Source organism: Aspergillus aculeatinus, assembly GCF_003184765.1.
Source record: "Aspergillus aculeatinus CBS 121060 unplaced genomic scaffold BO66scaffold_75, whole genome shotgun sequence".
Lineage (NCBI taxonomy): Eukaryota > Fungi > Ascomycota > Eurotiomycetes > Eurotiales > Aspergillaceae > Aspergillus > Aspergillus aculeatinus.
The window spans coordinates 96,778-112,735 of NW_020291544.1; the positions used below are offsets into that span (position 1 = coordinate 96,778).

At 52.5% G+C, this 15,958-nt stretch overlaps 7 protein-coding genes across 7 annotated transcripts; 4 read left to right on the forward strand and 3 right to left on the reverse strand.

The window, feature by feature from the left end:
* Positions 1-373: 373 nt before the first annotated feature.
* On the reverse strand, positions 374-2,338 carry BO66DRAFT_463701 (MFS transporter; the record flags this gene model as incomplete). The annotated part of the gene is made up of 2 exons (XM_025652424.1): positions 1,004-2,338; positions 374-946 (listed from the first exon to the last, which is right to left on the reverse strand). Exons 1-2 carry the CDS (start codon positions 2,126-2,128, stop codon positions 374-376), a joined length of 1,698 nt encoding a protein of 565 aa, XP_025498530.1. The 5' UTR covers positions 2,129-2,338.
* A 2,414-nt stretch (positions 2,339-4,752) lies between these two features.
* BO66DRAFT_335634 (uncharacterized protein) lies at positions 4,753-5,544 on the reverse strand (the record flags this gene model as incomplete). The annotated part of the gene is made up of 1 exon (XM_025644250.1): positions 4,753-5,544. A coding segment is annotated over one exon (792 nt), but the record flags the coding sequence as incomplete, so codon positions are not given.
* A 487-nt stretch (positions 5,545-6,031) lies between these two features.
* BO66DRAFT_385051 (uncharacterized protein) lies at positions 6,032-7,027 on the forward strand (the record flags this gene model as incomplete). The annotated part of the gene is made up of 3 exons (XM_025646121.1): positions 6,032-6,154; positions 6,210-6,707; positions 6,756-7,027. The coding sequence occupies 3 exons, from the start codon at positions 6,032-6,034 to the stop codon at positions 6,825-6,827; spliced, it is 693 nt and encodes a 230-aa protein (XP_025498532.1). The 3' UTR covers positions 6,828-7,027.
* A 1,686-nt stretch (positions 7,028-8,713) lies between these two features.
* On the forward strand, positions 8,714-9,159 carry BO66DRAFT_396036 (uncharacterized protein). The gene is made up of 3 exons (XM_025648371.1): positions 8,714-8,739; positions 8,798-8,842; positions 8,892-9,159. The coding sequence occupies exons 2-3, from the start codon at positions 8,804-8,806 to the stop codon at positions 9,063-9,065; spliced, it is 213 nt and encodes a 70-aa protein (XP_025498533.1). The 5' UTR covers positions 8,714-8,739; positions 8,798-8,803; the 3' UTR covers positions 9,066-9,159.
* Positions 9,160-9,936: 777 nt separating this feature from the next.
* On the forward strand, positions 9,937-11,208 carry BO66DRAFT_385055 (uncharacterized protein). The gene is made up of 4 exons (XM_025646122.1): positions 9,937-10,412; positions 10,467-10,655; positions 10,719-11,002; positions 11,064-11,208. Exons 1-4 carry the CDS (start codon positions 9,957-9,959, stop codon positions 11,182-11,184), a joined length of 1,050 nt encoding a protein of 349 aa, XP_025498534.1. The 5' UTR covers positions 9,937-9,956; the 3' UTR covers positions 11,185-11,208.
* Positions 11,209-11,646: 438 nt separating this feature from the next.
* On the forward strand, positions 11,647-13,448 carry BO66DRAFT_360577 (prolyl hydroxylase family protein). The gene is made up of 2 exons (XM_025645010.1): positions 11,647-11,951; positions 12,007-13,448. The coding sequence occupies exons 1-2, from the start codon at positions 11,669-11,671 to the stop codon at positions 13,176-13,178; spliced, it is 1,455 nt and encodes a 484-aa protein (XP_025498535.1). The 5' UTR covers positions 11,647-11,668; the 3' UTR covers positions 13,179-13,448.
* A 501-nt stretch (positions 13,449-13,949) lies between these two features.
* Positions 13,950-15,298, reverse strand: BO66DRAFT_335705 (Oligoxyloglucan reducing end-specific cellobiohydrolase; the record flags this gene model as incomplete). The annotated part of the gene is made up of 4 exons (XM_025644252.1): positions 13,950-14,381; positions 14,445-14,493; positions 14,558-14,674; positions 14,739-15,298. 4 exons carry the CDS (start codon positions 15,296-15,298, stop codon positions 13,950-13,952), a joined length of 1,158 nt encoding a protein of 385 aa, XP_025498536.1.
* Between the last annotated feature and the right edge of the window lie 660 nt (positions 15,299-15,958).

Below are 15,958 nucleotides of genomic sequence, written 5' to 3' on the forward strand. Positions count from 1 at the left end.
AGTGTGATTTCAGTTACTTGAGATTGGAGTTGAGAGATGATGACTTACTTGAAATATAGCATCACATTTTGTAGGATAGTAACAATATTATCATAGTGCGCGATCCAGAAATATCCGTCGTCGCCCAAGATACCCCAGCTTTGCAAATACATAGCGAGGTCCACCCCCAACCTTACAAGTCCACAGCAAAACATGAACTTCGCAAACCAGGTATCCATTTTAGGTATCTCAAGACAGAAGAAAAAAGTCTACCAATCAGCCATTAGAATTAATCCAACTCACATAACCCGATCAACCGCCCACCCCACCCAAACCCATTGTTTCCCACCCGAACCCATTATTGCCTACCCCAACCCCGACAAACAAACCTCCCCTAAGAAATCGCAAACCTCGACCTCGCCCGCAACTTCGCCCCATACAAATACAGCACGAAGATCCCAATCACACCTAACGTACTCAACCCGCCCAGCAAACTGACCCCCTTCCCGATCCCCAGATTCAGGAACATGGGGCGCGCATACAGGATCGACCCGCACGCCATGGCGGACCGGAAGAAATCGTTGGCCGCGAAGAGGCTGGCCGCGTAGGCCGGGTACGACATGGGCACGTAGACGAACACGCACTGCAGCACGATAAACGCCGAGCTGCCGTAGATGGTGATGCCGATCGTGGGCACGATCCAGTGGATGTGGCGGTTGGCCGTCCACCCGAACAGGAACAGGCCGATGGGCGGGCCGAAGCACCCGACCAGCGCGGGGACCAGCCGGCTCTCTTGGGTTTTCGGGACCCCCCGGAGTAGTTGGGGGATGAGGTAGTAGAGGAGGTAGGCGAAGTAGATGGCTACCGCGAGGAGGCAGGCGACGAGGACGCAGAGGAAGACGAGGCCGATGGTGCCGAGGGTGAAGTTGTAGAGGGGCGGGTAGACGAGGGGGAAGACTTCGAAGAACTTTTGTGGGGGTTGTTAGTCTGGGTATGGAGGGAGGGGGAGGGGGAGGCAACGTACAGAGTAGTAGATTCCGTAGACGATGGCTGTGTAGACTTGGACGAAGAGGATGGCGGGGTCTTTGACCGTGATTTCGATGGGCTTGATGATCGCGTCGATGATGATGGCGGACGGCTTCAGCTGGGTTTGCACGATCTCCGACTGCGATTTGAGGTGGTTCGACCCGATCAATTTGCGCAGACGACGCGCTCGCTGGTGGAGCAGCGTCGGGGTGGAGGTCTCGGGGAGCAGAAGGAACATGAGGCCGAAGACGGGGCCGGCTCCCCACAGGATCTCCCACAGCGACCATCGCCATCCCATGGCGGAGACGGCAAAGCCCGAGATCAACGGGCCCAGAGCCGGTCCGCAGTAGGCTGCGGTCACCCAGGCACTGAGTGCGAAAGGCAGGTAGAGCAACGAGTAGATGTCCTGCATCGTCGCACCTCCCGTAGCCAGACAGGGGCTTCCAAAGAAGCCCTGCAAGAAGCGGAGCACCAGCAGGCCTCCGAAGTTGTGGACCAGAGGCAGCGGAATGGAGATAATCACAAACAAGAACATGGTAATGCAGTAGACCGGGGAGCGCCCGATAGAGGGGACTTCCGACAGCGGAGAGAAGAACAGAGGCCCCACTCCGTACCCTAACACATACAATGACAGCCCCAGAGCAGACGCCGTGGTCGAGACGCCAAACTCGGCCATGATCCCCTCCTCCGACGAGACATAGATCGCAGACCCCGCATACACAATGAACGTATAGAGAAATATGATAAACCCCACAAATGCCTTCTTCGTCTGAGTCCAGTTTTGTGGGTTCGCAGGATCGTCCGGCCCGTACCAATCCACCATCACAAAGTCCGGGGGTAGTGTGTCAGCCTCGCTCTTATCGTCGGGGATTGGTTTTTCCAACAGCTTCTCTGGGTCCTGATCGGCGTGCTGGTTGTGAAAGATGGAGCTGCTCTGTTCGCTTTGTTGCGGTCGGCTCCCCGGTGGGGCCTTAATGCCCGGCACGCCGAGTCGCGCCAGGCCCTGTAGGTATTCGGGAGGGAACACAAAGCCTGCCTCTTCTTCGGGGTACTTGAAATACTTCTTCTTGGTCACCCATCGAATCACTTGCCCGAGGGGAGCATCACGGATCAGACTATTCATGGCGGTCTTCGTTGAGTAGAGTAGACTTTGATGGAATCACTAGATCAGATTTGCACATATCTCATGATGATGTCTACCTGGATCTACCCCACAAAGAAACCATGCGACCGTCTCGAGCATCTTTATAGTAAGAGATCCCCGGACGAGGCAGTTACTCGATGCATCGAATGCTCCCTAAGCCGGCGGGAACTGGCTGGCGGATTGGAAATCCACCTCCGGAGTTAAGCCCTACAGCCGCACCATGCTGGCCACGCCAGAACCTTATTTTGCTGTACTTTGCAGGGGGAGTCGTCGGTTTAACCCCCGGAGTTACCGATCCATGGAGACGGGTGGTGATGGTCGAGCTGTCAGTCGCTAGCTCGTTGCGTGCTTGAGCTTTGACATGAGGTGGTGATGTCAGTGCCCAACCGCTGGCTGACTGATGGCCATCGTATCCATTCCAACGGGATCCGATGTTTTGTCATCAACCCTGCAATCAAGGGAACGCCGAAACCTAATTTTGCACGGTGAAAAAAGGAAGATGAATCACAAAGGACGGCCAGGTGCATGTCTATTGGGACACCCTGTGTATACCCTGCCGGGTACTTCGTATTCGTTGGTGAAGTGTCGGGGTCGATGCGGCTCGAGTGGTAAATTTCTGAGAGGAAGTGCGGTCAGCATAACATTCAAAAATCAAATATGCATATTCAGGATCAAATCATACAAGTCATATTATAGGGGTCTGGGGCGCTCGGTTGATCTGGCGCTCGAGGTCTCAGATCTCGGCCTCGTGATAGCCGTGTTGAGATGGGTTGCAGATACGGAGAAAACTGCATGGACGCGCCGCATGGGAGACACGTGAAGAGGTCAAGCCGTGCTTATGGCAGGGCCCATGCACACGGGTCGCAGGAGGCGGTGATCAAACTGCGTGTGAGTCACTGGTCTCGGAGATTAGGCCAGACCCGATGTACCCGACTTGTAAGTTTGATGAGGCTGAAGCTGATTACGGAAAACTGATCGGCCAGCCCTGAGCCGGCCAGCTGTCATGCATGCCGCGTCGCCCGAGACATCTTCGGGCAAGAAATACAGGTTCAAGTAAACCTCAAAAGTCACACAGGACGAAATACTATGACTTTTCAAGCGTAGGCAATACCCTTCTAGTCAACGACATTGGAACGCTACATCATAAATGAGCCAGATGTGAAATAAATTAGTTTGCCAGCGACCGCCCAAACCGCAGCCTGGCACATGCGCCCGAAGCGAGAGCGTAGCCAATGAGAAAACCCCGACTGCATATCAATCTAAAGTAAGGCCACCCAGGTTTCAAATGTTAAAAGACAGCTTATTCCCCAGAGCATGACGACTGGAAGCTGGCTGATTCATTCGAGAAAGCAGTTCTCCTCATCGGCAGCAAGCATCCCCAGACACCAAAGCCCGAGGAGAATCGTCAGTCGTGGGTCAAACACTGTGCCCGAAGCGTTCCAGGGAACCGGGTCTGACAGCTCCAACTTCCGCTTTCGAGGCCCATCAAGCCGCCGAATCGCCACAAACTCGCGGTCTCTCAGGATGGCCCCATAGCCCTCGTGATGTTGCCGCATATTTCAAGTGACATTTGACATAAGCTGTTTGAACTCCCGTCGCTTTGCCCGGCTCGGTTGGCTCAGCAGCGCAAACGACCATTTGGTTTTTGGCACGCTTCAGGGGCTCGGTTTGATTTTGTCTCACAAGGAAGGCTGTCGTCGAAGAAGCCTGGGTCTGGTGCAAAGTGGTCAGGGGTCGAGCCCGCAATTCTGCCGTCATATATCAATGCTTTCAGTGGAGATGAGGGATTATTCGTGTTCAGCGACTTGGATCCGTTGCAAAGGGCGCAAGAAGCTCGGGGTACGGTGTGCTCCCATACGCGCCCACAAATGAATTCCTTGGCGACGACAGGCTCTTGGGGAGACTGAGGTGAGAGGAAATTATTATATAGAGTTATATTGGTAGATTGTAGCAAGGCACCGTACTCTTCTTTGATCGACATGATGTTGGAGCGGCTCACTGATCTGTAGAATTGATGTTCTCAGCTTGATAATAGAGACTCCTTGTGCTATAAGGTGTTTCATCGACAGTCCACACGCGCAGGTGACTCAAGCCCACGCTGCAAGAACTCCGTTACAGTCACTTGGATATTCATTCTCAACTTCTGTTGGAACAACATAAATTGAATGATGTTATCATTGGTTTTTGATAGGACAAGGTGATGGAAGGCAAGTTTTGGGCTTGAAGAGGAGAGGGTCTCGGTGTATGTGTCATGGTATCGTGGCAGTCATATAACTGGGTAGGGATTGCTTAGCCGAGGCGAAGAGTCTCCTGGGCTTTGTATGGTACCTTCCTTATATCCTAGGCGGATCTTTGAATTTTACTTATTACCAGTGCTTGCCGAATCACATATTCCGAAGTTCACCAGGTAATATCAACGGACTATCTAGCTGATACTCTATACTTCCACATGGCTCCCAGGGGTATCGAAGCAACGATTACCAAACATCAATCCAAATACTGACAGAATTACAAATCGGATATAAACAACTAGCGAAAATAGTTCATTAGACTAGCTAGTGTACTTCAGTTCTCGAAGAGGTTTCTAGTAAACAACCCTGTCATCAAAAGTCCGTCGTGAATGAGGGGTTCAAAGACCAGTCTTGGTTATCTGACGAGAGCATACCCAAGGTCCATAAAGCAAGCAGCACAGTAAGTTGAGGATGTGTCGCGGTACCACTTGCTGTCCAAGGCACTGGAGCAGCCAATTGCAGATTACCATGATTATCAAGTCGGCGGATCGCGACAAGCTCTCTGTTGGTAAGAATGAATCCGTAACGCGCTTGATGCTGGATCATGTAGTAATTAACCTGCGATAGGACTTGTTTGTACTCTTTCCTGTCTGTATGTGACGGACTATTTGCCAGTCCGGTGTTCCACTTGTACGAAGGCTTCACATCGCCAGGCAATCTGTTGGGCCGTATGTGACTGGGAAGATGTGGGTCGTAGAAGGCGAGATCTGGTGCGCATCTCTCAATACGAGCTGCTGCCTCGCCAGCACCGTAGTACACAACGCTAAATCGGGCATGCTGTGCTGGATTCAAGAGTGCAAAGCCACAACGCAAAGCTTCTTGCACCCTGTCTGTAGATGACCGTGCGATCAGATGCACCAGAGTCGATTCTGTCGTGAGGCTATCCATTGGGCTGTTCCGGAATGGATTATCTTGAAGACCAGAAGTGGTCAGGAGTGCACCGTAACGTCTCATGATTTCGTGAATATTGAAGTCACTCCAGATCCCAACACTGCGGATATCTCTGTATCCATATCTACCAGATGCACTTATTGTGTTGTGCGTGTTCGGGTTCTGCACATCAATAGGTACAGCGGATGGTCCATGTTGCAAAAATGCTAAGAGTGAGACATGAGGATGTGCCGTCGCAGTAAGAAATAAACCCCACTCTGCAAACGTAGCAGGAGTGGGGCTTGCTAGACTCTCTTTGGTTGCAGCTGAAGATATCAAGCTATCTGTAATGTTTGCAAAACGGCGTGTTTAAAAGAATAATTACGTGTAGAAGGAAGAGAAAGAGGATAGAGAATAGATCTGAGAAGATTAGAGAAGCCAGGCCTGGCTGAAGCTTCAATTCACTACTTCTATAGACAACGCTTGCTCCGTGTTACAATTCACCGGACGCCCCAGTTAATAGAAAGTGAACATTTGTTATTCTATAGGCATCTACCATCTTTGGTGGGTGGAAACAAATAGATGCCTGGGGCATCAAGTCAATCGCCCAAAGAAACCAAGCAGCCGCCTCTCACTTCCTTCATTCTCCATGTCTCCACGCTCGTCACTTCCACTTACATTTCATCAATTCTCCATCAAGCTCTATCCTACCTCGTTAGAAATGGTTGCAAAAGAGCTCGAGCTTTCGCCTTCTGAGCTCACCTTTCTGGAAACTTTCAAGGAAGGTGAGAGCTCGCTGATCTACAAAGTCGCCGTGCACGGAATGGACTGTGTTATGAAAGTGGTGAGTCGTAACAGTCGTTTCTCTCCACTTTGCTCGTCATTCTGACACCGTCTAGTTCCATGAGTATACTAGGAAGGAGTGGGATAACCCAGATATCGAAATCAGCATGTGCATGCGCGAGGTGACAGCCTACGAACGCCTAAAAGCGAAGGGACTCTGCGCGCGAGGGGTTATCCCTGTTTACTACGGCTACATGACGTTTACGGACCTGGCAATCTGGCCTGAGCTGCACATGTTCACTGACGACGAGCTGCCCCCAAAGGCGATTCTGATCGAGTACGTCCCCGGCATGAAACAACTTGAACTCAGCAACTACACCCAGTCAAGGGTGAAGACGTTGCGGAACGTTCTGTCCGAGATCAACGCAGCAAAGGTATTGCACAGTGATATTGCCCCGAGGAATATGATGGTCTGCTCTGGAGAGACGGAACGAGTGCTTTGGATTGACTTCGATCTGTCGGTCGTATTTCCCGAGGACGAGCCTTTGACAGAAGAGCATCAAGAGTGGTTTGAGGATGAGGCTGCCTTAATGGACGAGTTTGTGAACTGGCTGGTAAGTATAAGGAGTGCTTTTGATTTCCTGAGTCTGACATTTCCATAGTCCCAGGACGCAGTGGAAGGAAAACTTCACAAGGCTTTTCGTTGCTATTATTACGGGAGTTACACTTACTAGAAGCGAGTCAAGATGGGACTAGACCCCTAGCAAAAGTCAGACTAGCCTGGTCCTAACGTAGTCAATGCAGACACTGAAGGCAACGAAGACATCGAAGACATTGAAGACATGAGAGACATCGGAACCATCGATGACGACCAAATCCCGCGACCACGGATCGAATTTTAGGGGACTAGTATGTGGACTCATGCTCAGTGATCTTTTCCGAAATATCATGTTAGTGTTGGATGGCTTTGATGATGACCTATTCTCCCAGTCTATGCAGTCTGTTCAGCGCCTACTGGTTTTGATCGCGAGAGCTTGGTACATGGGTTACCCCAGCAATGATGGGGACTGCAAGATACTTGATTTGATCTTGTGAACCTTTCTTATCTCCTCCGCCGGATCCTGTCATTGTACTATATGCCGGTAAGGAAGTAGCAAATCGAATCTAGAGTACAACACAGTGATAACAAAAAACAGTGGTCTTCCCCGTCCATCAGCCCAAAAATTGCCTGTTGCAGCAAGCGACCCGTCGTTACTTATATGATCTTCTTTACCCCGCCCCTGCAGTCGTTTACCACCCCACCACAGGGTAAACATTATTATCATGGACCAAAGGTCCGAAACCTTGAGATCATGTATTCTTCTACCCTGAGATGCTTCAGCCGCGGAAAAAAATACTGTATCTTGAATCACACTCCCTGACCGGAGCCAACTCAGTCTAGTTTCAATTGGCAGTCTACAGAAGATGAATTGAATCGCTATGACTATCCAGAATTATCAGTAGTCAATTACATGCACGACACGTTGAATGGCCAAGCTCTCCTTTCGAGGATGAGAGCGTGGTATCATAAGAGACGTGTCGATTATGCATAGTCTGAAAATAGATTGTTGTTAGTGGCTTGTTCTGCGCGTATACAAGGCGCATCAGGTACCGTGGATCCGAGAGGATAAACTGGAGCCCCTCCTGGATGACTTTGACTGACGCAAGCCGCTTCCAGATTCCCCGCATCACCTCCCCTGCCAGTAGACCGCTGAGTCCCCTCGCTCGCTCCAAACTCGTACCTTCTCTTGCATGCGCATTCGCTACAATCCTTCCGGCCGACCAACGCTCTGGTCAGGGGATAGGCATACAATGGCTACGCATCTATTTTAAACGAGCGACTCAAGTCATTCTCCGCCGAGCCAAAGATTGAATTCCGGCCACAGGGAAGGTTGTGATCTTGCTGAACATTAAAACTTTACCAAAGCTCGGTGAGAAAATAGATCCAAATGATGGCTTTTTGATGAATACCAGGCCGATAATAGGGTTCAACCAGTTACTTTCTTTCGATGAGCTACGAAGTCGCAAGTGATGATTGTGTGGAAACGGACCAAGATTCCAGAATCTTTGCACAGGCTCTGTGTGGATAGCGATGAGTTCTGCAACGCCGAAGATGCGGATGCGCTCAGTGGCTTGTCGGGGTGGCCGACGTGATAAAGCTTGAGAAGGATTTCGATATCGTGCAATCGTTCGGACTCTGCGGTGCCTTGAAAAGACTGGTACTTGGAGCGATGACTTGACTAGAATGTATGCGAATTGTTTCACCAGCCGATGAAAGGGGTCGACTCTCAACTACGAGGGGCAAACACAGCCCAGCTGACGAGGGTAATCCACGCTTGGTTCGTAGAACAATCTTCGGTCATGTAGACGGCTTTGTGAGACTGTGTGTCACGCGCCACACGCAGTCAGTAATTGCGAGGCCTAGAACATTCTTCTCGCCATGGGCACAGCATTTAAAGTCTCGGATCCCCTCCTCTCATGATATCATTCTGAGCACACATTAAAATGTCTTGATCACCATTCATTCATTATATAAGCTAGCAATAGTTCTTCTCATATCAAAAAGAGAAACAGAGGGGCAACGCATCTAGCAATATCTCGTCCATTGTACAAACAATCCTTTTGAGCATTCATTTCAATCTCACACTTACGAATTAAAATGCAGAATCCTATGAGCAAGTCAGATAGCTCGCGAATCCAGTCAACCCAGGTAAAGCCCTCTGGCAATCCAGGCAACCTAGCTTCTCATTGATGAACAGGCCAAAGGCGGGGGTGACATGAGCGCGGGTGGTTTTGCAGCGCGGGCTCAAGCCGCTGGCGATCGCTCAACGAACTCCAACACAGGCGCAGCGTACTCGTCTTCTGGTTCAACCCAGCAAGGCACCACCGGCTCGGGTGGCGGATCTCAGCAGTCGGGTGCTGCAAAGAGATGACAAAGTGCAGCGAAGAGTGAAGGCGGGGTTCTCGGAATGTAGTACATGGTGATATTTCATGATTTCGTCATCGGGTACTTGGTCGTTGTTTTTCACGGGATTCGAGACCCTGTATCTAAATTGATCGTTGGTCGGGTAGCCAGACTGTGCTAGAAGCTCATGCCATTCTCCAGTTACTTTGACCAAGAATGTGAAATTTACAGGGTGTTAAATACCTAACCTAGCCAAAAGCCTTCCAAACACGCGGTACACAAACACTGTTCCATGATAGTGATGATGTAGCCATTTGCTCCAAATTTATGTAGGGACGCGCTAAGCTCTCAATTTCAGACATCGGACCTTTGCTGACCATTCAAGATAAAGATAGATTCGCTCGCTCGAGAAAGACTCTCATTGCTGCACTCATCAGGATATATCGACAAGCTATAGATGCTTATGTTGATTTAACATTTGTCCACCATGTGACCCCGCTTGGGCGGACCGGCTCGACTGGCGTAAAGTATATTTATCAGGGGCTCGTCTGTTGCGGGGCATAGCCGGGGCACGAAAGGCTCTGCTCCCTGCTTGAAAATCGAATGATGCCGTTCCATGCCCCAGGTAGTATGTACACCGGGTCCAGTCTAATTATATGTTGTTGCCTAAGTTAGTTTTCATGCCATGAGTAAGAACGAATGACAAATGACAAACCCGCAATTTCCCAAATTAGTAATGCTTATCGATAACTAAGATAGGCACCAAGCAACCAACACAAGGCTGACTGACAGGTCAGGTTGACAAACAAACAAGCAGTGGATCCTGTCAAAAGTACGTCTTGATGGATATAAGTACCTAAGGGAGTATGACCTACTTCAATGCAGAATCAATCATTCAATAAGTCTGAGTTTTTCGAAAATGTCGCATAACATTCTGATCACCGGCGCCTCGGGCTACCTCGGCGGGACGATCCTCGCCCGCTGGAACAACGCCAAGCTCCCGCCATACAACACGCTCTACGCCCTCGTCAAAACACCCGAGCAAGGCGAGAAAGTCAAGCAGTACGGGGCCGAACCCTTGATAGCGAACATCAACGACCATGAAACCGTCACCCAGCTCATCGTCGACAAGAACATCACCATCATCTACTTCCTGATCGATGCCTTCACTGGAAAGCACCAGCCCACCCTGATCAAGGCACTGGGACTGGTCAAGCAAAGGACAAATCTGGACGTACATTTCCTACAGACAACGGGTGCCAAGCTATTCAGCCGCCATGCCGGAATCCCGGTCGACCGACCGTTGTTGGATACCGATCCGGAGCTGTATGACATTGTCAAGAATGCGACACCGCCGCACGAGTTCGTCATTGAGGTGTGTACAACCTGATTTGGGCATATTGCACGAGATTACTAAGTGTTCCTACAGCCAGCGAATGCCAACCTCAACGTGATCGACATGTCAGAGGCCCATGGAGTGCGAAGCTACATCTTTGCGCCCTGTCTGGTATACGGACGAGGGGAAGGATTCGGCAATCAGATTTCGATCCAGGATGTTGACATTGTGCGAGCCGCGAAGAAGTTGCGTCGCGTGTACCGCGTGGACACCGATAATCCGGTGGGTCAAACTATTCTTCCTTCGAGTATATTTCAAGGGGGACACCCACTGACACACTTTTAGAGCTGGCCAGTAAGCCACGTCGCTGATACCGCGGACCTGTATCTCCAGATCCTGCGCAAGATTCTGTCGGGTGACGAGATCGGCTACGGTAAGAACGGGTTCTTTCTTGCTGCCTCGGGCAGTCTGCCGTGGAACGATGTCTACGCGGCCATGGCTAAGGGACTGGCTAAGCACAATGTTGTGGACGACGAGGTCGTCATGGATGCTGATGAGTCGGTGTTGGCTCGAATGGGTGAGGCGCTTGGCGTGCCGCCGTCGGCTGTTCCGGTGGTCCTGGGTGGGAAGTATGTGGATCGACGTTGCTCCGCTTCTTTGTCGGTATTTAATGCTAATGATTCGAAATAGGTGTTCGTTCACTGCTGTACACGGCAACCAGATCGGCTGGACTGCTAAGTACCCACCGGAGCATTTCTTCGAGGTTGTGGATGAAGAAATCGATCTAATTGTACAGCACCTGATTGATTAGAGCCAATATGACTATGAAAGATGGAGTTTGTGCATAGAGATAAATTGTTACAATACTCGGTCAGAACAGAAATGTCGAAATTCATAGATAATTCCACTTTCCAGCCTCGCGCAATGCTGTGAGTTTGTTGCTGTTTCAATGTATTTTCAGAGGTCACTTAAACGGTCTTGCAGCGCCTCTTCTATGCTTGCTAGGAAGGTGCGGGAGAGGCTATTCCGATACTTGCTCACAACGTCACTCCCGCGGACACCTCAGAAGATGTATCTTTAGTGAGCCATGCGAGCCTTTGCTGTGCTTGGACAAGCACTAGAACGAAGTTCAACTTGCTCGAAGGTTTGCGATCTTCGAAAAGTGGGTCCAAACCTCGGCAAGAATCAGATAAGGGTTAGTCATCCCCACAATCCTGCGCCCAGCATCGACTCCATCCCCAGATTGAGAACCTGTCAACCTTCCCCCCCCCCCCTTCCAGCACAATCACATCACCATGGCCAAGTCCAAATCTGCCAAGCGAAAGCGCAGCAATCAGGTCGATCTGCCGCAAAAGGCGTCTAAAACCACCTCAATTCTAACGCCCCCGCCAGATGGAGGGTCCTTGGAGCCGAAAAATCTCCAGACGGTCGTTTCGGACGAGGAGCTCGATATCACGATTGAAACGCTCACCACCCTCACACAGTACCCCAGCCTGACCAAGTCGAAAGCATGCAAGGACCTCCGGGCCGCGGTATATGACTTTCGCCAGGCATGTACGACAGGCGTGAACAGCGCTGGTCCGTCTAATTCGTGTCTCTCCTTGAAATTCGCCACTGACTCGTACTTTCACAGAGGGCGCTAATCTGACCGCACGCATCACCGGCGCTATGGCCGACGGGAAATACACTGACGCCAGGGTCCTACTCGCAGAGATGAGAATCAGGGGGGAACAACCAAAAATCGGAGCTTTGTGTCGTTGGGTGAGAGATCTGGATGTCGTGAGTGGCCTCTCCACGCAGCCCGGCATGCAGGGGAAGGCCACCATCGAGCGCACCGCCAGGGACTTGGACCTTCTCAGCGTTCTTGATGCTGTTCTACGCGTCAGCACCCCCATCGACTTGAGCCCGGAAGCGACTCCATCCACCTCTCCCATTGCCTTCCAGTCCATCTGGGACCTCCGACCATCGAGCCCACCACTCGAGGTCTACGCCTCCGTCCTCGACAAATCCATCCTCGCATCGGCCCCAACCTCCCCCTCCGCCCTCCGCATCATCGAAACAACGCCCGGCCCCCAGCGCAAGCCCCCCAACCACCACCCCGCCATCCTCTATACCACTACCCCCAACGCGGTTGCGCTCTCGTCCACACCCCCACCCACAAAATACCACCCCCACCCCTACGTCCCGGGTCTGGGCCTCGCCCTCGACATCCTCTCTTCCGCCGAATGCAAATCCATCATCGCCGCCGGCGAATCGGTCGGGTTCCTGCCCGATGCGCCCCTCCGCGAAGACGGCGACATGAGCATCCTGGCCCACAACTTCTACTGGGTGGTCGATACCGCCTTCCACGACCTGCTCTGGGCCCGCATCGCGCCCCACGTACCCCAGACCATCAACGGATGTCAGGTCCGCGGCCTCAACCGCCGGTTCCGCGTGTACCGCTACGTCCCCGGGGCCGAGTACCGGTGCCACATCGACGGCGCGTGGCCGCCGTCGGGCATCAGCCCGGAGGACAAATACGTCTACGACGCCTCGCCGGAGGACAACCGGCAGAGCTCGATGTACACCTTCCTTCTTTACTTGAATGATGAGTTCGAGGGCGGGGAGACGACCTTCTTCCTGCCGGCGGCCAGGGAAGGCACGCTGAATGCCTACCCCGTGCGGCCGGTGATGGGCGCGGTCGCGTTGTTCCCGCACGGGGAGTCGAACGGGGCGTTGTTGCACGAGGGGACTGGGGTGAGGAAGGGGGCTAAGTATATTATTAGAAGTGATGTAGAATACGATGTCAAGCCGGGACAGGGATGAGAGGATGCGCCGGCGCATTTGGTGCCCCGCCATCCCTGCTTTGTTTCGGCTGCTCGGCCGAAAGGCCGAAGACTCGGTCGGTATCCCCATGGTGGGTCCGATCGGATACTATATCTTGTATAGCTGTAGAGAACAGCATAGACCTTAGACTCGCGAGAATAAGAGTCACTATTCCTATCCCGGTCGTCATCCACCACAGGTACTCGTTTCGAGGAACCTTGGGTATCCAACTGGTGCGGTGGTTAAGGGGGGTTGTCTGTGTTCACCCTGTCCCAACTTGGGATCCAGAGTGACCTGAATCACTCGCATCCGTGTAGTGGGGCCATCCTGTTTCTTCTGCTCTCTGCGCTTCGAAGATAGACAAAGGGAAGGGAAGTTTTACCCAGCAACATATTCTAGAGGACGGCGCTACTATTCCGACCACCAAAATAAGTACCTTCTCCAACAAATCCGCAAACATAACTCCTTAAAACCTTTGCGAATCGACTTGAGTGGCATAGTGAATCATTCATCGACTCACGACTTCCCTCCTGCATGTTGAGACATCAACTCAAAGACCACCACGAATCCCCTATCGCGCAAGAGACGCATGCAAGGCACAAGCACATGACAATGGCACCATAAATCCTTCCATATCTACAGCCACCTGCTTGTGGGAATAAATGCATAAACCCCCTCCCTTATCGCCCCAAAACTCCCCTCTTTCTCCCCTCAACCTGACGCATATGTACAGAACACATCCCCCATCTCCATCCCAAAGGTCCACACCCCTCACAAAATGGTACTCAAATCCACCAAACTGGCCGTAACCTGATTGTCCGCGCCGTTCAGCACCCCGCCGCCCGCAATCAGCAAATAGCGCCCGTTGTCCTCGCTGAGCACGCGCAGATCCCGGGTGTAGCTGGTGCTCTCCGGGGTGGCGATCTCGGTCCACTCGCCCCGGCCCAGGTTTTGGTTGACGAAGATCGAGCTCTGGGTGCCGCTGCTGGCGATGATGGTGCCGTGCTTGCCGCCGTAGGGGCTCCAGACCACGTAGGGCGAGGAGGTGGGCTGCGTGCCGTCGGAGACGACCAGGCGCTGGCCCTCCGCGGCGGCGATCTTCTCCGGGTCGCTGGCGATGCGGAAGTAGAGCGGGAAGCTGTAGGTTGAGGTGTTGAAGAAGGAGCCGTACTCGTAGATGTAGATGTAGTCTTTGTTCGGGAGCTGGAATTGGGTGGAAGGTTAGTGGGGCTGGGGTGGGTGGGTTTGGTTAGAGGGGGTTCTGACCTGGGCGAGGATGGGCATGCCGGGGCGGTCGGTGTAGGTTGGGTAGGCGCTGTTGTTTGTTAGTCTTTTGTTTTGGGGGTGATAGGGATGTAGGGGGGGGGGGGGGAACGTACTCGTCATCGACGACGGGGCCCCAGTTCTTCAGGTCGGTGGTGGTCTGGTGCACGAGCTTCTGGCCGTAGGTCGCGTTGTCGCGTTGGTCGGAGTAGTAGCAGATGAGCTTGCCCTTGCTGATGTTGGGTTAGTAACTGGTGAGAGACTGGGTATGGGCTGCGGGTAAGGCATGATACGTACTGCACCAGCAAGAATGGCTCCCACACCGGGGTCAAGCCGTTGTTCGGCAACGCCTCGCCGCCCTTGGCGATCTCGGAGACGAACTCCCAGGTCACACCGTTATCGCGCGACGCATACAGGTCGAGCTCCGTGGTGGACAGGTCCTCGGGGATGCTGTTGCCGGCGAGCAGAATCGTGCCTGCCGGGTAGCCGCCCAGCTTCTGATCCAGGTAGTAGAGGAAAGGCTGGTAGCGCAGCCCGATCTTGTTGTGCGTGTCCTCGACCCGCGAGATCTCCTTCCAGGTGGCGCCGTGGTCGGTGCTGCGGTAGATGGGGAAGTAAACGAGGCCGTCAGTGTCGCCCGAGTAGTTCTCCCACGTCGAGAGAAGAACGCCGGACGGAAGCTCTAGCGTACGTGCATAAAGCGTGCGGGGAACGGTGTAGTTGGAGGGTGGGTCGAAGATGACGGTCTCGCTGTAGGTGGTGATGGTGCTCGGCTTGGACTTGGGCAATGGGTTTGCCGTCGTCAAGGGTGACAGGAGCAGGGGCAATACCAACGAGGCGAGGCCGGTGAGCTTCATCTTGCTTGAGTATGGTTTTCCAATTGACTCTCGCACTTGATGGACAGGTACTCCGCAAATTTTGCGGGGGAATTTATAGTCCTCCGGGTTGAGGAAGTTGCGGGGTGCATATCCCGCCGGAGTTGTTCTTCTAGGGCTATCATCCCATTCGGGAGATTTTCCGTCAATCGGGAGGGGAAGCCCGCCACATGGGTTCTTCATCTCATTCCCCGGCTACCTGAGGACTCTTTGCTTTACGTCATGGCGTCTTTAGTACCTGCAGGCCATTCTTGCCGAGATGAGGCAATAAGGAATGATTTTGCAGCCATTCAATTGCGAACAGCGATGGCGCCACGTAGTGAGTGAGCCCTTGGGAACATACCGCAAACCCCGCAGGTGCTTCAGTCTTGGCATTTGCTCGGTACTTCTGGGCGTCTTCTTGACCTCGGCATGTATTGCGAGCCCGGTGGACTAATCGCGCCAGACATCCAGGTATTGGGTTTCGGAGTAGCGGTCTGAGTGCTACATGGGAAGCCAGAGTGCAAGTGTGCAGGGGTCTGAAGTGTTCTGCTCATTGTTCCTGACGATCACTAGCAGTGGCTGGCTGCTAACTAGCGCTGGTATATCAGCATCATGACAGGTCGAGTTAGTGTCATGGTCAAATGCTATAGAATGACGATC